We start from the raw sequence: 25,782 nt of genomic DNA on the forward strand, positions 1-25,782 counted from the left end.
TCCTTTCCTGTCCATATAGCTATCCAATTTAACTTTAAATGACAACATCGAACCTGCCTCAACCACTTCTGCTGGAAGCTCGTTCCACACAGCTACCACTCTCTGAGTAAAGAAGTTCCCCCTCATGTTACTCCTAAACTTTTGCCCTTTAACTCTCAACTCATGTCCTCAAAAGAAAACTCATGTTTTCTACTTCTCTGTGGCTTGCAAACCTTTCTTCACCATATATTTATCCAATTCCACTTGAAAGCCACAATCAAACCCATTTCCACCACAGCTGTTAGCAGTGCATTCCAGCTCCCAAGATATGTCACTTAGTTTTTGTTTCACCAATGTCTCTTTTAATTAGCTTTCTCTTCACCTCTAGTCCTCAACCCTTCAACAAAATGGACACCTTCCCTCAATCAACACTGTTATGACCCTCGTAATTTTAGATCCTTTATCAAATCTCACTTCAGCCTCCCCATCTCCAAAAAAACCAGTCCCAGCTTCTCTATTTGACTCTTATAACAGTAGTCCCTTATCTGAGGAACCATTCTCATTATTTTTTTCTGTACCCTCTACCTTTCACATCTGACAATATGGCAACTAGAATTAAGCACAATGCTCCAAATATGTTCAAACACTGTTTCCTTAAGGTTCAGGATGACTTTCCCACTTTTCTACACTATGCCTCCACTGATGAAGCCCAGAATTGCACTTCTCTAGTAAACCATTTTTGCAACCTGCCCTGCTAGTTAGAGTCCATCCATGAAATGAATTGCTCCACTATTGGAGTTCACTTTGCTGACTTTTCTACGCGCCCCCCACCCCCACCGTCTCCTTCCTACTTTAAGATGCTTGTAATTCTTTCTTGTGTGTCTCAACATTTTTTAACAATGTTCTTTGAAACACTGTGGAATAGTTTTGCTATAAAAGATTTTACAAATTAAAGCTGTTTCTCTAAAGCAAAATACTCAGTGGGATTCATAAATATTGCATTACGCTTCACTGAAATGATCAGTTTTATTAATCCTACAAAAATTGATGCTGCAGTACACTTGATTGGTAATGCAGCATTCTTCAATGATTTATTAAAACTGCAGCTTACTTAAATAGCGATGTTGTATAAATTGACAAATCTGAATTTTTATCATTGTTTTCAGTATACCTATTAGTTCAAATTGGAGTGCACTTAACCATGAATAAAGTTTAAAAGATAATAGATTAGAACATCTATTAATAGTTTTTGACAGTTAGTTAATCTTTTTATAGAGCTGTACAGATCAGAAACAAGCCCCTTGAGCAAGCTTGTCCATGCCAGCAGCAATCCTTGTCTATACTAATCCCATTGGTATGCATTAGACCTGTATCCCTTTGTTCCTTTCCTATCCATTTACCTGTCCAAATGCCTTTTAAACATTGTAATTGTATCTACCTCTACCACCTCATATGACAATTTGTTCCATATGATAACCGCCTTCTGTTAGAAGTTGCACTCTCCACTAAATTTCTCCCTTCTCCCCTTAAACCTATGCTCTTAAGCTTTAGACTCCTCTATCCTATGCTCTTCATAATGTTATAAACCTTTATAAGGGGTTTAATTTTTATGTGCATGTGAGAGCAAACACCTTGTAACCAAGCTCTCCTTTGTAAATAAAGCCCCCCATTTCAGGCAACATCCCAGAAATCTCTTCTACATCCTTTCTAATGCTGCCACATAAATCCTCTCCCATAGAATTTTTCCAATAATTTCCCTACTGTTGATGTAAGCCTCACTATCTGTAGTTGCCATGCTAGCCTTTGTTGTCACTTTTGAACAAGGGAACATTCTTCTTGTACTTCCCCTAGCGAAGGTGCAAACATGTCATGAACTAGAAAGGTTCCTTGTTTCTCAGCTTCATGAAATAGATCCCATCAAGCCTTTGTGAGTTACCCATGTTTGATGTTTCCAGTATCTTTTGTATGTCTTCCTTCCCATTGCAAATTCCAGAGTATCAATGCATCCCTCCCCTAATCTTCATCCTCCACTTCATAATAATGAGAAGTGTCCATTTAGAAACCTCCTCATATCCTTAGCTCCACACAGACATTTCCCCAATGATCCTCAAGGTAACCTACTCTCTCCCTAGCTATCCTCTTGCTTCTACCATTGAATAATGCATCATAGTACAGGTTCATTGGCCTAAGTTGTTGTGCCAGCCTGATAATCTGCTCTAGAATTGATCTGTCTTTTCCCTCCTACATAGCTCTCCATTCTTCAATCAAAATCTATGAGGGGTGATTGATAAGTTCGTGGCCTAGGTAGAAGGAATCAATTTTAGAAAACCTAGCGCATTTAATTTTTCAGCATAGTCCCCTCCTACATTTATACACTTAGTCCAGCAGTCGTGGAGCATACAGATCCCTTCTTTGTAGAAGTCAGCATCTCGGACCTCCAGAAAATGGTCCACAGCAGGGGCGATTGATAAGTTTGTGGCCTAAGTAGAAGGAGATGAGTTATACAGCTGTCATTACATGCACGTGCACTTCAACTCTGAGTGATTATGCAGGAAGTTTAAAGATAATAGCTCATCTCCTTCTACCTTAGGCCACAAACTTATCAATCACCCCTGCTGTGGACCACTTTCTGGAGGTCCAAGACGCCGGCTTCTACAAAGAAGGGATCCGTATGCTCCACAACCGCTGGACTAAGTGTGTAAATGTAGGGGGGGACTATGTTGAGAACTAAATGTGCTAGATTTTCTAAAGTTGACTCCTTCTACCTTAGGCCACAAACTTCTAAATCACCCCTCGAATGTGTCTGTCTAAGAGTTTCTAGGAGATGTATATATCCGGTTCTACCATCATCCCTGGCAGGGCATTCCATGCACCCACAACTCTCTTTAAAGAACTTACCTCTGACATCCCCCTCCCCTATATTCTCCTCTAATCATCTTAAATAATGCCCCCTCATATTATCCATCTCTGCCCTGGGAAAAAGTTTCTGGCAATCCATCTGATGTATGCCTATTATTACCATGTACATGTACTATCAAGTCACTTCTCATGTATAAACATTTTTTTGGGATCCTCTTAAACCCTGCGAGCCAAAATCATTTCAAGTCCCCTTTTCGCTCTCTTACCTTAAGTTTTTGTTCCCCAATATCCCAAGATAATTTCAGCATATCCCTCTCTAAGCAGGCTCTTATGGTTGAAGTTGACATATTTGTGTCCTTCTGGGATCTGAGCTAATTGTTCAGGCTAATGTGGGACTGACAGACTCTCTGCTGGAGGAAGAGAAGTAGGTGTTTGATACGGTCGGTGGGTGGGTGGGTAGCAGTGAATGTTGCACAATCTCTCCAACCTTTTAATCTGAGCTTTGCACATGCTTCTGACAACAAGGTTGGAGATCCTCCATGCTATTCTGGTTCTCCCTTCTCATTTTGAGTTGTTGTGGCATGAGGATTTCCTCATCAGTAGGGGCATTCCCTTTTTTTTAACAAGCGCACTGCATTTCACTATTGCAGCAGTCTGTTTTACCAGTTCTCCAGCTGATTTCAACAACACTACAGCATATTTCACTAATACTTCACCGATGCCAACTATAAATATTTCCCTGTAACAGTCAGCACTCCCCCAGTCCTGTCAATGTGTCATGTTTACTAATTGAAATCAACATTTATAACAGTTGGAGGCTTTGCAGTTGAAGTCATCCAGAATGCCCTCAATTTTCCATGCATGAATACACAGCTGTTCTGTGCACCTAACAACCTCTATATATTGCTGTTTTTGCACAAATGGTGGCATTTAAAAATCTATATTAAAGTAGGTGCTATTTTAACCACTAACAAAAAAATGTAATTACAAATCTTACTTTCTATTTGTGAGCTCTGTAATCTATTTTGAGACCGGTTTGAGGATTGCATTCAGTATTATACATATACTGTTATTACTGAGAGGGGGAAAAATCATTAATTCGTTAATTATAGACACCATGTTTCATTTATGATCTTGTGAATATTGCGCCTCTAACACTCAGTGCCTGTGATACTGCTGCAAGTGAGTTTTTCATTACACCCGTGCATTACTGTTTTTGTACATTTGGCCGTAAACTCGGCTTTGACTGCAAAAATTTGTATCACTTGAATGTGCGGTAGCATACACCAAAGAAGGGCACCGAAATATTTTTTTCTAAGGAGTTATGACCCAATACAGCAGATGAAGGGTCTCGACCCACAAAATCAACTTTCCATTTCCCATAGATAAGGCGGATGATAAGTCTTTTCTCCAGGCCTAATTCATTGAACACTTCTTTTTTGTTCCTGATGCCAGTATCTGCAGCCTCTTGTGCCTGCCAGAAGATGGTTCTAAAATCCAATTTGTGCTGATGCTGGAATGTCTTCACTATGCTCAGTAGCTCCACTAGAAACGGTTAATGTTAACTTGTGATGCTTCAAGCATTTTCTGCTTGACATCAGCCAAGTACAACAAACTAGACACTGTAAAGGCCTGTGGTGCTTTGCCTTTCGTTAGTCAGGGATTCAGTTCAAGTGCCATGAAGTTATGTCAGATTAGACCATAACGCATAGAAGCAGAATTAGGGCATTCGGCTCATTGAGTCTCCTCCACCATTCATTCATGGCCGATTTATTATCCCTCTCAATGCCTTTCCCTTGCTTTCTCCCAGTTTTTTATATATGTGTATATATATCACGCAGAGAGGCAAAAAAAGGATCAGCCATGATTGAATGGCGGAGCAGATTTGATGGGAGAGATGGCCTAATTCTGCTCCTGTCTTTATGGTCTTATCTCACTTTCTCACACACATAAATTCCCTCACCTCACTCTGGCCTCATACTTGTTCACAGCTGCCAATCACCTGCACCTGGCACCCCTCCTCCTTTCCTTTCTCCTATGGTCCACTGTCCTCTCCTGATATTTCTTCCTCTCCAGCCCTTTACCATTCCCACCTACCTGGCTTCACCTGTCACCTTCTAGCTATCTTCCTTCCCCTTCCCCCAGCTTTTCATTCTGGCATCTTCCTCCTTCTTTTCCAGTCCTGAAGAAGGGTTTTGGCCCGAAATATCGACTATTTGTTCATTTCAATGGATGCTGCCTGACTTGCTCAGTTCCTCCAGCATTTTGTGTGTGTAACTCCCATCAGGGTCATTTTACCCTTGCAGTTCCTTATCTATACCCACAATGGAAGGCATAGATAAGGAGGATGGTAACAGTCTTTTCTCCAGGGCAAGGAAGTCCAAAATTAAGGGATATAGGTTTAGGATGAGAGGGGGAATGATTTAAAAGGGTCCCGAGAGACTTTCTTTTCACACAGAGGTTGATGAGTATATGGAACAAGCTGCCAAAATAAGTTGCTGAGGGGGGTAAATTAGTATCATTTAAGAAGCACTTGGATACCTACATAGTGTGGGGGGAAGGGTGCTAGGAGAGATATGGGCCAAGCACAAGAAATTGGAACTAGCTGAGTGGACAATCTGGTTGGCGCAGTCTGGCTTGGCTGAAGGACCAGTATTGCTGCTGTATTGCTCTATGACTTTCACTCAAACTGTTCTATCACCCCATTTGTTATATAATCTATCCTGCCCTCTACCCTGATTCTGACTTTTCATTGTGTTCTTCCTCTGCCACTCCTCATCTTCCTTCCTCTGTATCCTAAAACTAATTCATTAATAACTTTCCCACTTCTGATGAAAGGTTGCCTATCTACCTGAAATGTTGCCCCCTTTGCACTCTATACTGAAGTTCCCTGACTTGCTGATTATTTCCAATACTTTCTGTTTCATTTCAGGTTTCTATAATCCGGAATACTTTAGTTTTGGCCTTAGTGTTTAGATCTTTTATTATTATTGGGTCCTGTAAATTAATTTTTTTTTGTCTTTATTTTGTCTTTATTTTTAAATCTTGTCATACTTTCCTCCCTACACCACCTCCAATTGCCTGAGTAAACTCTGTCCCTGTATTCTGGACCACCCTACCTAACAGCATCATGGGAGCATCGTCACCAGGACTGCAGCAGTTCAAGAAGACAGCACAGGAATGTGGGTAATAGTGCTGACGTTGCCTGCAATGTGCAGATTGCAAAAAAAAATACCTTTAGCACACATTCTGTCCTTTTTCATGCCCATCCTCTTTTCTCACTTGATTTGATTTCCTTCTCTCGTGTTTCGTTCTTTCAAATTCAGCTGTCATTCGTTCTTGTGTTTTACCTTTTATCCCCGTGCCCATTTCTCCATGTAGTGCCTTGGGAAACTTCTTTGAGTTTGAGCTGGTTACAATGAAGGAATGTTTGTCATGAACCGTTTTTCACTACACTGCACTTTTTAATCAATAGTGCAGTTGCTCATATCTTACTTAGAAGCTTTTTAATACGGTTAACCAAAGTAATTCACTCAGATTGTGAATGTAGTTTGTTTTAACTTTTTTAGATTTCTCAGAAATGCAAGCAGGAATAGTTGCATTACAGGAATCTGCCATTCTGTGTCCTCTCAAAGGCACCCCTGCTATAATCATCTCACTCCACAGAAGCTGTACAATAAAAGTCTATCAATCACTTGCGTTGTGGTATAAACTAAAACACATTTTATGTACAATTTCATTTGTGGTTGTATTTCAGGTCCTCTGACAGGTTCTAGGACAACACTCGAGGGAACGTTCAGCTGTTGGAATGGGGCAGCTATTAAACTAAGGCAGCTCTGTGATTTCAGCATGGACTGCAGCAAAGCTGAAGATGAAGGAGCAGTATGCAGTGAGTCCCTGCACCTTTATTTCACATGCATGCTAATGCCACTGCTGATTGCTTGCAGGCTGTTTAGCCATGACACGCTCGCCATTTTGTTAGTATCAGATTTTGGTCTGCCAAATCAGGTTGTTTAATGCTTAAAGCTGGCCAGTCTTTGCACCCATATTCTGTACATGCTGTATATTTGGAGAAAGTCCATCATGTGTCAAAACAACATTGTAAGAAAATAAGTGGAGAGAAGTCGGATAACTTGTACCGCCTCTTCTGATTGTCTGAAGCTGAAAGGACATGACTATACTAGGTCAGATACGCATTACAAAACTTGTGTTCAAGCTAGATCAAACCATGATAGTTCAGTGTGCAAATCAGTTCAGTTCTTCATGCAGGTTGGGGTGATTTGCATGCTACTATCACAAGTGTCCTCTATCTTTGATATTTGATGTTTCTTCCTCACATACAGTAAATTGCTTGTTTAGCATTGTTGCATTTGCTGTAAGTTTGATTCAGTTATGGAAAGCATAAGTGTTCAGGTTTAGGTGGATATGGTTGGGTCAGGTTTTAACTGTATACCAGCGCAGAATGCAAACTATATTCGTACATAGCATTAAATCTGGAATCTTTATAGACCAATGGCAATGTTTATTTCTAGCAGTTATACTTTAAGAAATCACACAAACATACATATAGCTAATTTAGCAGCAGAATATTATATCGTATATCATATGATATCACATCCTCTCCCTTTCTAAAATAACACAAAATTCATCTTGCCATGAGCAGCCATGACCTGCAGGATCTGTTTTCAACACCTGTATAACAGGTCTGTCCCAAGATATTCTCTTTTTCTCACTTTCAGATGCTCACTGCCTTGTCATTGCAGTGAAATCTATTTTCTCTGTTTTCCTGCACTGATAATCTTCCTCTTTAATGTGTGTGTGTGTAATCATTCTTTGACCAGTCTGCAAAAAAATCTCTGGTCCTTTCAATTCAGAGGTTTCTTCCTTTTTCTCTTTAAGCCTGCCTGTCTTGTCTTCATTTGGGACATGGGTAACCAACGTTCCCCTGGCTATTTGCCCAAGTTGCCTTTGAGCCAGGTTAATCTATTCTTGTGAGGAACAATCTTCATCCCTTCGCATTATGGAATGACCAGATGTAAGAATTGCTGAGGTGCCCAGCTGTGAAAGTATATGTGTAGAAACTTTATTCAGGCTTGTAACTTTTAGCCTCCTGAAAAATTATAACAGAAGCATGTTGGAGCTCCAGGGACTTGAACTAAATCCATCCAAATTGGTCGAGTCTTTATATGACACCTTGCTCAGTAAACCCTCTGAAGATAATTGGGTGCCTGCAGTAATTCAACACGGAAAAATCCTGATAAATTTCTTGGCTCACTGCCTGCTTCCCCTGTGCTTCCTTTCAACTGCCCACAGCCCAGCTTCTTGCTCTCCCTTTAACACACAAGAACCTGGTTTCTGCATTTCCTTTAAACTGCCAGGACTCTGTTTCCCCATAGTCCCCTTAACAAGCTGGTGCCCCTGCTGCTATGCTCCCTTTAACTTCTAGTTTCCTTAATCCCTTTATTACACCACATCCTGGCCCCTATAATCACACCATGTCCCATGCTCTCTTTAACAAAATGGAGCCACGTTTCCCAAGCTCTTTTAACATATTGGGACTCCCAATTCCTCTACTTCCCTTAACACACAAAGGCCCTGAGTCCCAATGTGTTCTTCAAGACTGAAGAAGGGTCCCGGCCCGAAAAGTCGACTGTTTATTCTTTTCCGCAGATGCTGCCTGGCCTGCTGAGTTCCTCCAGCATCTTGTGTGTGTTACATGGAAGCAAGGTCCATAGGCAGGAGCTATGCACTTCAGATCTTAAAAAAAAAATGAAGAGAGTATGCTGGAGGCTTTTATTTCTTAATAAAATCTGGTAGCAGAGCATTACTTCAAACTCTGAACATGAGTAAGCTTTTTAGAGTGCTTGTCTATGGTTTTATTTTGGCTAAAAGTCTCAGGAATGGAATCAATTGCCCCACGTTTTGAGCAGATGTATTGCACAGGTGAAGCTTGTACACATAATCTGATAGTTGTCACCTATGTAATTGAACCTGGCAGTTTTCCACTACAACTACACCATCCTCACAGGGCCTCATTAGAACGTATCCCGAATTAACATTCTTGTCTAACTTTCCTATTTACAATGCAGCTGTTCACATGATAATATAAGATATTTACCAAGGTTGACCCTTATCATGAGAGCAGTGGGGACTGAGTACACTATTAAAAGCTAAGTCCATCTCCAAAAGTAAACTGAGGAATTTTTGTTGTTGTCTTCTGTTAAATCAATTGAACAAAATATATTTAATGGCTCTGTTCAGTTTCTATAATACTGCATTTCCAATAATCTCATTTAGCCAGTACAGACACTGCATACAAACAATCCAGCAGAAATCTATTTCCAGTCAAGGCTCCAGAGTGGAAATTCATAATAACATTATCTGTGAAATAATTCCAAACAAAAATTATAATTTTTAAATGGATATTCTCTTAATTTCTTTTCTTCCTTTTTATGACTGGACATTAGGTTGCTATTCAATTATCATCTCTTATTAAATTGACCATTTATAGAAATTAATCTTTTATGTTGAATATCACACAGGCATACAAATAATGTCCTTGAATTTGCAGTTAGGTGTTGACTGTTGGCTTCTGCCTCTAATCCACAAGAACAGATTACACTTGGCCAGTTATCCCAGTGAGAATTTGCTAAATGTTTCCAAACAGACCCTCAGCCCGATGCTGCAACATGGGGCTTCCATTTGTATTGCTTGTCACTTGGATAGGAGCAGAAGACTCTCCTATGAAATGGCCTGAAGAATCTTAACGAGCAGTTAAACCATGTGTAGCCATATTTTTTTTTCTTTTTGCCTGCTTCGACTTGTCATGCACCCGTCCACCACACCCCCAACCTTCGCTATCTCCCAACTCTTCTTTCTGTCCAACCTAGCTTCACCTTCCCATCATCCCTGGCCTACCATTTACCTAATGGTCCTCGCGCTACCACTCCATCCTGCAACACCACCCCCCCACCGACAATAATAGCTATCTTCTCTCTCCATACTCAATCTTTACACAACATAGAACATTAGAGAAAATGCCCTTCAGTCTATGCTGTTGTGCCAAGCTAATTAAATCTATAATTAACTGCCTAACAAAACTAATCATTTCTGCCTACACAGTGTTCATATCCCTCCAGGCTCACGTGCCGATCTAAGAACCTCTGGCAACACATTCCAGGCACTCACCACTCTCTATAAACAAAAACAAACTCCTTTGAACTTGTCCCCTCTCACTCAGGGTGCATGCCTTCCAGTATTAGACATTTTGATCTTGGGAGAAAAAAGGTGCTGAATGTTTGTGCCTCTTACATTCTTATAAACTTCAATTGGATCTGCAGATTCCTCCTCTGCCTCAGCCACACCAGAGAAAACAGCCTGACTTTGTCTAACCTCTCTATGTACCACGTGCCTTTTAATTCAGGTAGCATCCCGGTCAACCTCTTGTGCCCTCGTGCAGATTTCAATCCAAAATATTGACAAATTCTTTACCCCACAAGATGCTGATATCACTACCCACAGATTTCCGCTAGTACATTCTGTTGCCCCAAATTCTAGCATCTGCAAGTTTCTATAACACACTTGTGCTTAGCTGGCTGACGAAGGCATCAAAAATTAATATTTATTTTTTAATCTGTTGCAGCTGTTCCTTTCCACTGGACTCCTGGCCACATCCAACTTGGCACAGGTTGACTGAGTGGATTTATCTGCAAAAGCTGGGAGGAATTATCACAACTTTTGCACTCCCAATCCCCACTTCACTAACAGCTTTCAGCAAGTCAGATACAACCCTGAATTTTCTGTTAATTATGCAGAAAAATGGCAACAGTTCCACGTTAGGCCCAACATTTATCAAAACAATCAAACTGATTTAAACACATTAAACTAACTTATAAAACTGTACTTGCTATTGAGTTAAATAGGGACTGAACTCTCTGGAGAAAGGAAGAATAAGAGAGAGGTACCATCAAAACGTACAAAATACTTAATGAGCTAGACGGGGAAGATGCAAGGAAGAACTTTTCCCAAGCCAAGGAGTCCATGATCAAGGGGCACAGTTTCAGGGTAGACTTGGGACTAAGCTGAGGAAAAATGTCTTCATTTGGAGTGAATTCTGTATCCTGGAGGGCTGTGTGACTCGGTTGTTGTTTCATTTCAAAAGACAGATCATTATATTTCTGGATATTAATGGGAATTGAAGTCTATAGAAATAATCCCAGAAAATGGTGCTGAGATAGATCACCCATAATCATAATGAATGTTGGAACAGTTCAAAGAACCAGATGACCTGCCCCTATTCCTTCGTCTATGTTTTATAATCATTTAATGAGACCTGACGGAGGCAAATTTGTCTACCGTATTTCCTAGAAACTGCATTGTTTACATCTAAAAATGTCATGGGTGGAGAAGGGGTGCTGGATGAGGGGTGCCTTTTCTTATTCACATTTTGGATATGGCCGTTGTTGGTTGGGCCAGTTTTTGTCACCCATTTCTGATTGGTGTTGGAACAACAAAAATGAGCTGTCTTGTTGAACTATTGTAGTATATTGGGTATCCCAGTTTTGCAATTTCCGGAACTTTGATTTAACAATAAGGAAACCTATATTCTTAAATCAGGATAACGATGGGAAGCATGTGGGCGAGTACTCCTTGAGAAACAGAGGGAACTGGAAAGACTGGTGAAAAACACTGGCTACAGAAGGCCTGTTCTTTGCATTTGGGGTCCATAAAGACTCTCCAGTGCTATAGCCACACACCTGTAAAAAGTTGCCAAGAAGGTCTATATAACATAATGAGTACAGTCAAGATACTTGGGGCTGTGCCTGCTCCTGTATCCTGAAGAAAAAGTAAAAGGCATGAGTATGGACTATGGCTCACCAGTAGCATTCTGAAATGATCCTGATGTAGGGAAGCTCAGAGTGGCCATGACTTTGACCTCCATGGAAAAAGTAGTCAAAGTATGTGTGAGGCTGTACTTGAGGTTCTAGAACTCAGCAAGGTTAAAATATTGATGCTTTATATAGGACAGTTCTGAAGAAAAGAAATTAGTAAAAGCTGGTTAGTCTGGGAATAACTACTCTCAGTTTTTTTAAACCAATGAGGTTGAAAATATTCTATTGTTGATATCATCTGGGGGGGTTTTATACTGGAGGAAAGAAAATGTCAGTGAAATCACAAATGGGGCTAAAAGAGGAGCACAGATTTCATGACTAAGTGACACACTTGGGAGTCTTCAGAAAATTGCTAAAGTCTAGGTTAATCCTATTTTCAAAAGCACAGCAGCATTATTTTCTAGGAGTTGTGTGAATGCATTTCTTGCTCAAGCTTTTTAAATCAATCTTTGTAATACTGGGGATTAAGAGATGTGAACAGCTGATTAAAACTGCTTAAGATTTGACTTTGACTGATATCAGCAGATTTTTTAAAATGGGTAATGACAGGGTTAGTAATTGCTTTACTCTCCAAAATACTTGGCTTATAATGTGTTACGAGCAACACCTTTTGTAATAGAAAATGTGTCTCCATGAGCTGAAATGCACAAATTTTCAACTTAAAATGGAAAACACCACCATTTTGCTAAGAATGTCACTGATTCACCCTGAAATGAGAGGTCAAACTACTTTCAAATAACAGTTTTAAAGCTCAAAACAAGATTAGAAAATATATGCATGCCTGTGTTTCTCTTTATAACATTTAGGATTACTTGACAGTAAGATAGAATGCACATTACCTTTTAAGTAATTACCTGCCTTATATGTGTAACCTAATAATAAATTATTCCTGGAATGATTAAATGCAAAGATTATAATTCACATTGTCTAATGAAAGCCTGCAAGACTTTCACTGTTGAAGACAAGAAAGAGTTATTGCACACAATTATTTTTGGGGAGGTTACAAAAATATATTTATTTTTTGAAATGGATCTAGTTGTTCAAAATGGATAATAACATTTATCATCATTACTGATTTCTTTGGACATGGTCTACTGCAAAAGTAGTAATGCCTTGAAGCTTGCTTATGCCACATTAATGGAATTGATGTGTTCTATGTAACACAAGAAGATTCAGCAGCTGTATAGATTTTTTTTGCTCAGAATTCATAATAACTCACTAAACAGTTCAAAGTTTATTTTGCATTCTTATGCTAATCCCGTCAATGGAAAATGTCACCTTGCATGAAATCTATGCATAGCTTGTTTTCAGTGTTAGTAGCTAAACAACTGGTTTTGCAATATACGTACTTGGTGCAGGCAGTTTTATTTAATAAACAGCTACTAAAAAATAACCTGGGTCAGCATAAGGGACTGCAGCCAAAGTAAAAGAAGTGCAACGGTGATTTTTGGATTTTTATATATTGGTTTCTTGGAATCTGGGCATCACTGGCAAGGCCAACATTCATTGCTTATTCCTAATTGTACCAAAGCCAGATAAAGTCCTTATGGTGATGGTCCGCCCACTGTGCTGTTGTGAGAGAATTCTAGGAATTTGACCCAAAGGTGATGAAGGAATGGCGATATGTTTACAATCAGGAACATGAGCAACTTGGATAGGAGACTGACAGCACCCATGCACCTGAAACTTTTGTTCTTCTTGATGGGAGTGACTGTATATTTTTGAAATACTTGAGTAGCCTAGCGGAGTGACTATAGTGCATTTTGTGTACACTGCAGCCACTGTTACAATTGGTGAACAAATGGAAAATTGAGGATGGTGTATGGAGTATTAGTCAAAGGATGGTTTTAACCTGGATGTTGGAATCTGGTTTAATATCACGCTCATGTGTCATGAAATTTCTTGTCCTTACAGCAGCAGTACAATGCAATACATTGACAAAAATAACTGCGAATTACATCTGTGTGTGTGTACATACAGACAGACATATAGATGCACATACGTGTGTGTGTGTATATCTATATAAAAAAAACATAGAAACATAGAAAACCTACAGCACAATACAGGCCCATCGGCCCACAAAGCTGTGCCAAGCATGTCCTTACCTTATAAATTACCCAAGGTTACCCATGGCCCTCTAGTTTTCTAAGCTCCATGTATCTATCCAGGATTCTCTTAAAAGACCCTCTCGTTTCCGCCTCCACCACCATCGCCGGCAGCCCATTCCATGCACTCACCACTCTCTACATTTATATCAAAAAAACAAAACTTAGCCTGACATCTCTGTATCTATTGCCAAGCATCTTAAAACTGTGCCCTCTCATGTTAGCCATTTCAGCCCTGGGGAAAAGCCTCTGACTATCCACACGATCAATGCCTCTCATCATCTTATACATCTCTATCAGGTCACTTCTCATCCTCCATCCCTCTAAGGAGAAAAGGCCGAGTTCGCTCAACCTATTCTCATTTAATTTAAGAAAAAATAATATATATTAAGTAGTGAAAAGAATAAAATAAAGTTTTGGTGTAGTCTTCATGGGTTCAATGTCCATTCAGAAATTGGATGGCAGAGGGGAAGAAGCTGTTCCTGAATTACTCGGTGTGTATCTTCAGGCTCCTGTACCTCCTCCCTGATGGAAGCAATGAGGACAAGGCATGTCCTGTGTGATGGGGGTCCTTAATGGTGGATGCCACCTTTTTGAGACATCACTCTTTGAATATGTCCTGGATACTATGAAGGCTAGAGTCCATGATTGAGCTGACTAAGTTTACAATTCTCTACAGCTTATTTTGATCCTGTGCATTAGCCCCCCACCCCCTTACCTGATGGTAATGGAGCCAATTAGAATGTTCTCCACAGTATCTTTGGTGAGATAGCATATTTGGTGAGATATGATATTTCCTTAAACTCCTAATGACATATAGCCGTTGTCATGCCTTCTTTATAGCTGCATCAATATATGGGTTGAGAATAGATCCTCAAATATTGACAGCAAGAAGCTTGAAATTGCTCATTCTTTCCACTTCTGATGCTCTGACTGGTGTGCATTCCCTCGTCTGATCCATTTTGAAGCCTGCAATCAGTTCTTTGGTTTTACAGGTGTTAAGTGCAAGGTTGTTGCTGTGACATCAATCAACTAGCTGATCTATCTCGCTCCTGTACCCTCTCTCATCACCATCTGAAATTCTACCACCGATAGTTGTATCATCAGCAAATTTATAAATGGCATTTAAGCTATACCTAGCCACACAGGCATGTGTGTAGAGAGAGAGAGTAGAGCAGTGGGCTGAGCACACATCCCTGAGGTGCACCAGTGATGATTGTCGGCAAGGTGAAGATGTTACTTATGATTCATACAGATTATGGTCTGGTCTTCCGATTAGGATGCAGTTGCAGAGGGAGGTATAGAGGACCAGAGTTTGGAGCTTTTTGTCATCATGCCTCTTGGCTGCTGCCAGGATAGCAGTCACTGAGACAAGTGAAGAACTTCCAGCACTCTCTTAGCATAACTTGTTGATGAAGGACAAGCCTTAGAGTGTTGTGAGATGTCAATTACTACAAATTACTCACTTTCTGACCTGTGAATAAATTTGCAATTGTTTTGCATTTAACTTGCCATTAATGTCATTACTTGGTACAGGTTGAGCAGCTCTTAGATGAATTCCAAAATTCGAGAAACTCTGAAATCAGGTTTTTTTTGTGTGCTAATGTGACATCAAAAATAGAAAATCCTACAAGGTGCTGGGAAGGTTGCCGGGCGATGCGTGTTCTGTGTAGCGCAGCCGGTTCTGAAACGTGACATCACATATGTAATGAACAGAAGACTATGAAATATTGAAACTGTATCAAGCAAAAAAAGATGTTGACTGTGTATTGTCAGCGTCGGAATAAACATGCCATTCAACAGTTCAAGAGCATGAAACAAGCAAAAATCTATCACAACGAACTCAAAATAGAAGGTAATTGTGAATATTCAGAAATTTAAGAAAACGCACAGCATTAAAGTTTTAAAGCATCTGCTGATCAGGAATATCGAGCATCAGCTCAAGTCTACGATGCTGTTTGTTTTTTTTATATATACCTTACATAACGGAATAAAATTTTTTGAAGCGCCACTAATGAAACTCTAGCACCAGAACAAGTCTACAATGCTGACTATTTTCATACTTTATATAAAACCTAAAAAAAATTAAATACAAATACAGTGTACTGTATTGTAGGTGGTGACTGAAAGCCTGTTGTTCAACAGCTGATTCAGATATTCTTCTGATGCTGCTGTGCTGCTTTAGTTACCCTGTACACATTATATTTTCATTATATTAATGGTATGTAATAATTTTTTACTGTTAAGTACGTATGAGCAATGAACAAGTATAAATTCTGCTTACCAGTAGCACATAAATTCAGAGTCGGAAATGATAGCAGTCCCAAGCTATCTCAATATATATTTCAAAATCCAAAACAATCCAAAATCCAAAATAATCCCAGCATCAAGCATTTCAGATAAAGAGTTTGCAAACTGTACACCATTTGTTTCCTTCGTAATTCTCAGAAAGATCCTGATTTTTTTTTTAATTTTCATTGATTTAGATTATAAGTACTTGTAAGGTATTTAACAGCATAAGCTTACATAGGTATGTCTGACTCTTCACTAAATGCTGGCCCAATCAATCAATAAGTCAGGTTTTTTCCTTTCTCACTGCTCTCTGACCTATTCAGGTAGGGAGGAACCAAATGGACTTGTCCAGATGGAACCACATTTTATATTAGACATGGAGGAAATAAAATATTTTTTACCTGCCTTTGAAGCATTCCCTTGTAGATTCAATTGCCTAAAGTCCATTTAAAAACTCCAACTTAAATACTGCGTTGGCTAGTTACCATGAATTATATTTAATTGAACACTTGAATGTGGAGCTAGAGGGAGCAAGAGTTGTTAGCCAGACCATTTATTTACTACCTTCCGTTGATCACGTATGTGTGTGTGTAGCAGGTTCTTTACCTCACTGAAATCCAATCCAGTGTGTACAATGAATTGAATTAACTTTATTTCTTACCTTCTTCACATGAGTAAAAATCTTTACGTTACGTCTCTGCCTGAATATGTAATGTGCAACTTATAGTAATTTGTAATAAATAGTATGTACAACTTCTTCATGTGCTTTGCGCGTTACACGCTTGGGCGATCATGGCTCTCCACATCGAATGATCCCTTGCAGCATCAATGATATCTCGCACATGTAGATCTGTTATTTCTTTCACAGTGTTCAAATATTTTTTGTTTCTTTGCCTTCCTCTTCCTCGTTTCCCAGGCATATGGCCTTGTAATTTAAGGCATTCTATTTCTCCCTTTCTGATGACATGGCCCAGGAATTTTAAGTTTGCTCTTGTTTAATGTTCTCATTAAAGATCTTTTTGTATGGGCACGTTGGAGTACTGTCTCATTAGTTACTCTATATGATATTTTCAGCATTCTTCTAAGAAACCACATTTCTGTTGCTTCTAAGTTTCTTTGGAGTTCTGGTGTTACAGTCCGTGTTTCGGAAGCATACAGCAGGATTGACCAGATGTAACATTTTAGTAGCCTAAGCCTTGCTGTCATAGAAATGTGTCAGCTGGTAAAAATGGGTTTCATTTTTTTTGGAAGTTGGTTTTAGCAATGGCAATTCTTCTTTTTATTTCTACTTCTAGCATCTTGTGATATAAAGCTACCAAGGTAATTAAGGCTGGTCTTTTGTTCAATCTCTTGGTTATCGATGTACAATTGGCAGTTGGGAGTATCCTGTTGTTTTGATATCACCATACATTTGTTTTTTTTTACAGTTGATGGTTAGGCCAAAATCTGCGCTCGTTTGTACTACTTTGTCTAGAGGGATTTGTAGGTCTTCTGCAGCACTTGCTATTAGGGTAGTATCGTCTGCATATCTTATATTGTTGATGCTAACGCCTCCAATTTTTATCCCATCTCGGTCTTCTATTTCTCTGAGTATCATTTCACTATAGCTATGAAATAGGATAATTCTTAAAGGGTTGACGGTGGATATGCAATGGCAAGCATTTAAAGATCGCATGGATGAACTACAACAATTGTTCATCCCAGTTTGGTAAAAGAATAAACCAGGGAAGGTAGTGCACCTGGGGCTGACAAGGGAAATTAGGGATAGTATCAATTCCAAAGAAGAAACATACAAATTAGCCAGAAAAAGCAGCACACCTGAGGACTGGGAGAAATTCAGAGTCTAGCAGAGGAAGACAAAGGGCTTAATTAGGAAAGGGAAAAAAGATTATGAGAGAAAACTGGCAGGGAACATAAAAACTGACTGTAAAAGCTTTTATAGATATGTGAAACGAAAAAGATTGGTTAAGACAAATGTAGGTCCCTTACAGACAGAAACAGGTAAATTGATCATGGGGAACAAGGACATGGTAGACCAACTGAATAACTACTTCGGTTCTGTCTTCACTAAGGAGGACATAAATAATCTTCCAGAAATAGTAGGGGACCGAGGGTGTAGTGAGATGGGGGAACTGAGGGAAATACATATTAGTAGGGAAGTAGTGTTTGGTAAATTGAAGGGATTAAAGGCAGATAAATCCCCAGGGCCAGATGGTCTGCATCCCAGAGTGCTGAAGGAAGTAGCCCAAGAAATAGTGGATGCATTAGTGATAAATTTTCAAAACTCTTTAGATTCTGGACTAGTCCCTGAGGATTGGAGGGTGGCTAATGTAACCCCGCTTTTTAAAAAAAGGAGGGAGAGATTAAGCGGGGAATTATAGACCAGTGAGCCTGACATCGGTGGTGGGGAAAATGCTAGAGTCAGTTATCAAAGATGTGATGACAGCACATTTGGAAAGCGGTGAAATCATTGGACAAAGTCAGCATGGATTTCTGAAAGGAAAATCATGTCTGATGAATGTCATAGAATTTTTTGAGGATGTAATTAGTAGAACGAATAGGGGAGAACCAGTGGATGTGGTATATTTGGATTTTCAAAAGGCTTTTGACAAGGTCCCACACAGGAGATTAGTGTGCAAACTTAAAGCACATGGTATTGGGGGTATGGTATTGATGTGGATAGTGAATTGGTTGGCAGACAGGAAGCAAAGAGTGGGAATAAACGGGACCTTTTCAGAATGGCAGGCAGTGACTAGTGGGGTACCGCAAGGCTCAGTGTTGGGACCCCAGTTGTTTACAATATATATTAACTTAGATGAGGGAATTAAATGCAGCATCTCCAAGTTTGCGGATGACACGAAGCTGGGCGGCAGTGTTAGCTGTGAGGAGGATGCTAAGAGGATGCAGGGTGACTTGGATAGGTTAGGTGAGTGGGCAAATTCATGGCAGATGCAACTTAATGTGGATAAATGTGAGGTTATCCACTTTGGTGGCAAAAACAGGAAAACAGATTATTATCTGAATGGCTGATTAGGAAAAGGGGAGGTGCAACGAGACCTGGGTGTCATTATACACCAGTCATTGAAAATGGGCATGCAGGTACAGCAGGTGGTGAAAAAGGCGAATGGTATGCTGGCATTCATAGCAAGAGGATTCGAGTACGGGAGCAGGGAGGTACTTACTGCAGTTGTACAAGGCCTTGGTGAGACCACACCTGGAGTATTGTGTGCAGTTTTGGTCCCCTAATCTGAGGAAAGACATTCTTGTCGTAGAGAGAATACAAAGAAGGTTCACCAGATTGATTCCTGGGATGGCAGGACTTTCATATGATGAAAGACTGGATCGACTAGGCTTATACTCGCTGGAATTTAGAAGATTGAGGAGGGATCTTATTGAAACGTATAAAATTCTAAAGGGATTGGACAGGCTAGATGCAGGAAGATTGTTCCCGATGTTGGGGAAGTCCAGAACGAGGGGTCACAGTTTAAGGATAAAGGGGAAGCCTTTTAGGACCGAGATGAGGAAAAACTTCTTCACACAGAGAGTGGTGAATCTGTGGAAATCTCTGCCATAGGAAACAGTTGAGGCCGGTTCATTGGCTATATTTAAGAGGGAGTTAGGTATGGCCCTTGTGGCTAAAGGGATCGGGGGTATGGAGAGAAGGCAGGTACAGGGTTCTGAGTTGGATGATCAGCCATGATCATACTGAATGGCAGTGCAGGCTCGAAGGGCCGAATGGCCTACTCCTGCACCTATTTTCTATGTTTCTATGTTCCGGTGAGGCAACACATCCCTGTCTAACTCCTCTTTGAATTTTAGTCCAACTGCTTATATTATCATGAATTTTTACCACTGCCATTTGATTCCAATATAAATTTTAAAAGCAGTTGTTGGTCCGTTCCGTCAACGTTTAATGATTTACTGAAATCAATAAAACATAAAAAGACATATCCAATTGCCCTTTCTGAAAGCATTTGTAGTATGCAAGTTATATTCCTAGTTCCTCTATCCTCAATAAACCCATATTGCAGTTTAGAAGTTTCTGCTCTTGACTTTTCTTTAATTTGACTCAGAACAATTCTCAACAAAAAATCAGTACAAGAAATCCAACACACCAACAAGAGGTGGATAACCCAAGAAATTCTAGCTCTGATGGAACACAGAAGGTTAGTGAAGAATAATGAAGTGCAATACAGAGAGCTAGACAGACAGATCAGACAATTGTGCAATATTGCAAAGGAAGAATGGCTGAATGAAAAATGCAATGAAGTAGAAGGCCATATTTACAACAGCAAAGAAATGCACAAGAAAATTTAGGAAATTACTGGAAATAAGAAAACCTCCTTTACAGGATGTATAAGATCAGCAGACGGATCCATACTAACAGATCCAGATAAAGTACGTGAGAGGTGGATTCAGTATATAGAGCAGCTTTTGGAAGATAATAGAGGGGAACCCCCAGATATTAAACACCCTAATTCTGGCCCACCTATTACCAAAGAAGAAATAACTAAAGCAATGAAAAGCATGAAACATGGTAAAGCCACTGGACCTGATGAAATTTCAGTGGAAATGATACAAGCCCTAGAAGATCTGGGCATATATATTCTTTTTGAACTGTTTAATGGCATATTTGAGTCTGGTGTATTGCCTGACGATCTCTTGAAATCAGTATTTATAACTTTGCCAAAAATTCTTGGAATTATTGACTGCGAAAATTATAGAACAATCAGTCTTATGCGTCACATAATAAAATATGTACAACAGGACAGTTAATATAACATAGAAATACAATTGAATCAGCATGGATTAATCAGTCTGATGGTCTGGTGGAAGAAGCTATCCCAAAGCCTGTTAGTCCTGGCTTTTGTGCTGTGGTACCATTTCCCGGATGGTAGCAGCTGGAAAGGTTTGTGGTTGGGGTGACTCAGGTACTGTATGATCCTTCAGGCCCTTTTTACGCATCTGTCTCTATAAATGTCCTGAATAGTGGGAAGTTCACAACTACAGATGTGCTGGGCTGTTTGCAGCACACTCTGCGGTGTCCTGCGATTAAGGGACGTACAGTTCCCAATCCAGGCAGTGATACAGCCAGTTACAAAGCTCTCAATTGTGCCCCTGTAGAAAGTTATTAGAATCTGGGGGACTCATGCCAAACTTCAACCGTCTGAAGTGAAAGGTGCTGTTGGGCCTTTTTCACCGTACAACTGGTATGTACAGACCACGTGAGATCCTCGGTGATGTGTATGCTGAGGAACTTAAAGCTGTTCACCCTCTCAACCCCAGATCCATTGATGTCAATAGGGGTTAGCCTGTCTCCATTCCTCCTGTAGTTCACAACCAGCTCCTTTGTTTCTGTGACATTGAGGGAGATGTTGCTTTCTTGACACCACTGTGTCAGGGTGATGACTTCTTCTCTGTAGGCTGCCTCATTACTATTTGAGATTAGGCCAACCAGTGTAGTATCATCTGCAAATTTAATTAGATTGGAGCTGTGGGTGGTGACACAGTGATAAGTATACATAGAGTAAAGGAGGGGGCTTACTACACAGCCCTGAGGGGAACCTTTGTTGAGAGGCAGAGATGAGGGAGCCCACTCTTACCACCTGCTGGTGATCTGACAGGAAGTCCAGAATCCAGCCGCACAAGGCAGGGTGAAGGCCGAGGTCTCTGAGCTTCTTGTCGAGCCTGGAGGGAATTACAGTGTTGAATGCTGAACTGTAATCCAAGAATAGCATTCTCACATAAGCATCCTTCTTCTCCAGATGTGTAAGGATGGTGTGTAGTCTGTGGCTACTGCGTTATAATGTAAATGACATAAAGTGAATAAATTAAGTAAACGTTATTGGTCTGAAGTTTCTTTACAGAACTGTAATATATTATTCTTACCCACCGCATCATATGCACAGTCTTCCCAGGAAAGTGGAAATGCTTCTGGGCAGTGAACTGCCTTAATGGGGATGGATAAGAGCAGAGTACTCGTTAGTCCTGTTACCCCTCCTTGTTCTTCTGCCTAATAAAGTGGCGAATTAATGGACACCTTCATGTCCATCAGCAAGGACCTCCACCACAAAGGACATTCCCTCTTCTCATGCTACCATCAGGAAGGAGGTGCAGAAGCCCAAGGGCACACACTCAATAATTCAGGAACAACTTCTTTCCCCCTGCTGTCTGATTTCTGAACGGACATTGAGACCCATGGACTCTAATTCACTACCTTTTTTTAATTTCCTATTTTTTGCACTACATATTTAATTTAACTATTATATAGTCTGTATTTCAGTTTTCTTTTTCTCTCTTTTATTATGTGTTGCATTATAGTGTTACCACAAAGTTAAGAAATTTCATGACATATGTCGTTGTTATTAATTCTAATGTCTAGCGTGTAAACCCATTTGCCACACTTTAGCTAGATGTAGTGCTGGGAAGAATTAACTATCTTTTAATATTGTTGTATGTAATAACATCAATGTGTTTTGCATTGTAATAGTTTTAGTCAGAAATAAGCAATTTGTCTTTATTTTGTTGTGACATGAAATATTGAACCATGAGCATTAATATCCACTCAGACAAATTGAGTCTTTGAATACTCTTAAGATGGATGTGAACAGAATGTTTGAAAAGTAACGGGGTGATAGGTTACTGTGGGTAGATGTGAAAGAAGAACTGAGTTTACAATCAATGAGCTCAGTCTTATTAAATGGAGAAACAGGCTTAAAACGCTGAGTTGTCTACTCCTAATCCTAATTCATATGATTGTAAAATAGATTATTAAGTGTGTATCTCTGCTATCTGAGGGATATTACCATTGTCAAATTGAAAACTCCATCTGTTTACATTACGTGAGTAAGTACACATGAACATTATGTCAATAATGGTATGCACTCTGAAATTTTCTGATGTACTGAGACACCAGAGAAATGCAAGTCCATTATTGGCTATCACTTCATTTGATCTCATAACCAGTTACAACCCTCATTACCAAGGAAAGCAACAGCTTTGGGATATACTCTAAGCATCTGAAGGATTTCTTTATTTGCCCTGTGGAAGCCAAATGCCAGGGAAAGAAAAAGCAATTCAAGTTGGAACTTCCATCACTAACGTGTCATAACTCCTCCTATGTTAATACCCAACAATATTATGAACACTTCTATCATTTTTTGCATTGCATCTGAAACATTATTGTGAATATGCTTTTTGGTATATGCTTTAAACACAATTGGAAATCATTTCCGTTTATCTCCATGTTTTCTAGGTCGAGTTATAATATCCTACATTCACATAGCAGTAGATTAATTTCTCATTTGGCTTCTTTCTGGATAGTACATTTTGCAGTTACCATTTGATCATCTTCATTACTTATGACCCTTGTGTTGATCTCTTTTGTTCTTTTGCACTACTTATATGTTTATGTATTTCTTATGGTAATTCATAGATTTCTATTATTATGTATTGCAACGTACTCTTGCCACAAAACAACAAATTTCATGATGTTTGCCAGTGATATTAAACCTGATTCTGAATCTGATCTCCGTACAGTTTCCAGTGACTCTATATCCATTCTGAGCAATGGTCAGTAGAACTTGGTGCATCTTCAGCTAATCAAGAAATTAAATGGTTTTGATAGAATGACTTGTAGGGACAAAATGAAATATTCAAAATGATAGAAAAGTGAAGTTAAGTGGAAATCCACAGAAGGCCAGTCAATATCTGATACAGGAGGTGATGTTGGCTTTGTTCGCCATGTGGTGGCCAGCTCTGAGCTAGCCACACAGTTATTTTTTGTTCTCATTATGAAATTGATCCTGAAATCCACTGTGTGGAATACATATCACCCCAAAGCATCATTTATTATCATTCCAGCACTCATTAGCTACCTGCTAAAAATCCTAAATTGACCATTTCAAAATGAATGCATCTAATTGTTAGTGAAAATGCTTTTTGTGAACATGACACCATGAAAACAATCCATTCGTGAATTCACTCATCTCTCTTCACTTGGATCTGTGCTTTCTTGCCACTTAGTAATATAATTTTACTAATAGTGCATCATCTGCATTTGTAACTTACAACAACCATTCCTTTTAGACAAAGATGCCTTTCTTTTACCAGGTAATCTGCCAGTTGGCTCGCACTGTTCCTTCGAAGAAGGCGATTGTGGGTGGTCGTCAATGACATCGGTGATGTACGAACCAAGCTGGAAAGTGAAAGAAAGTCATTCTACCGTTGAAGAATTGGAGAGAAAATCATGTAGTTCAGAAGGTATCTGATATAAAATTTCATCGTTGAACCTGGTGGCATTTAACTGAATGGCATAGCACTAATTCTAGGTTTTCATCTGCTTTATTGCCTTTACTAATCCTTTCTCTTCCCTATCTCCTGCTCATTCTCCCTCCTTTTCACTTCATTCTGTTACCCCTCTCCCTCCTATCCCTGCTGCTGCTTCCATCACTCTTTCTCCAGCTAACCCAGTAATCTCTCTCTATCCCTTCTTTGTTCACTTCTTCCATCCTCATTATCACTGCTCCTAGCTCACTCATGTGCTTTCTCTCTTTTCAATCTCTCCAATACATTTTCACATTGATTCAGGAATGTCTCCAACTACTTCTGGTACATGACCTCTATAATGCTCATAAATTCTTAAGAGTACTCCTACAGGAGTTGGAGTACCATCAGGTGGTAGACACCATTTTGTCGTCATCTGCCAGAGAAGGTCAGCAGGTACAAAATCAAAGTAGATCTGATCCCAAAGTTGCAGGTTCTTGCAGCTCTTAAGCACCGCTAGGGTCAAGAGGATCAAAAGTGCTTCCAGTGTCCCTTTTACCCTCCCCCATGACTCCTTTTTCTCCTCTGCACAACTCTGAACTCTCTTGCCTCTCCCATTTGAAACTTTCACAAAACCTCCTGCTAAGCTTTGACCATCGACCTTTTCTGTTCCACCCAGCAATGAGAGCCTTGTGACCCACCCAGCAACTGTGTGTTTCCACATCAGCAATTGAAACTTTATTCTTGCCTCCGATTGCAGACTCTCAGTATTTGGCCCAATTGCTAATCTGCCTCATCTTGGTCTTGTATCCTGTACTCTGGCTCTCTGCACGCTCGGTCCTATGTGGTTACGGAGAGGTGGAATACCTACAATCCCCAGCATTCTCTATGCTCTCATTTCTGGGTCCCAAGCCTGGGATTGCCTGCCAGCCATCACTCCCTTCTCATCGTCATCTGGTCATTCACTGGATGGGAAATTTGAATTAAACATATATCAGTGACTGTGCCATTAAACTTGCCAGGAACATCACTTAACATCCCAGCCAGCTTCCTTAGTTATAATAAACCTTTACAACTTTCCACACTACCATAAATATACCCCCACTCCTTCACCCCAGTATTTCTACTAAAGAACTGGGAGGAAAATCAGAAGTATTAGAACTTCAATCCTAGTCTGTGCCGAAACATTATTCTGCTAGTCCCATTGACCTGCATCCGGTCCGTAACCCTCCAGACCGCTCCCATCTATGTACCTATCCAATTTATTCTTAAAACTTAAGAGCGAGCCTGCATTTACCGCGTCAGATGGCAGCTCGTTCCACACTCCCACTACTACATCACTAGCAAAGGAGAGAAGCTGTATTTTCATCTAATGTTATCAATGTGGGGGT

The 25,782-nt window shown here is 39.9% G+C and overlaps 1 protein-coding gene across 3 annotated transcripts in view; it reads left to right on the top strand.

The window, feature by feature from the left end:
- LOC134350426 (ALK tyrosine kinase receptor-like) overlaps window positions 1-25,782 on the top strand; it is a 1,308,522-nt gene that overhangs the window by 915,816 nt on the left and 366,924 nt on the right. For all 3 annotated transcript variants that reach the window (XM_063055604.1, XM_063055603.1, XM_063055605.1), the window contains exons 6-7: window positions 6,596-6,727; window positions 24,239-24,388. In XM_063055604.1, coding sequence (XP_062911674.1) covers window positions 6,596-6,727; window positions 24,239-24,388 — 282 coding nt within the window. The remainder of the gene's footprint in view (window positions 1-6,595; window positions 6,728-24,238; window positions 24,389-25,782) is intronic.

Source organism: Mobula hypostoma, chromosome 8 (genome assembly GCF_963921235.1).
Source record: "Mobula hypostoma chromosome 8, sMobHyp1.1, whole genome shotgun sequence".
In the NCBI taxonomy this organism is placed as follows: Eukaryota; Metazoa; Chordata; class Chondrichthyes; order Myliobatiformes; family Myliobatidae; genus Mobula; species Mobula hypostoma.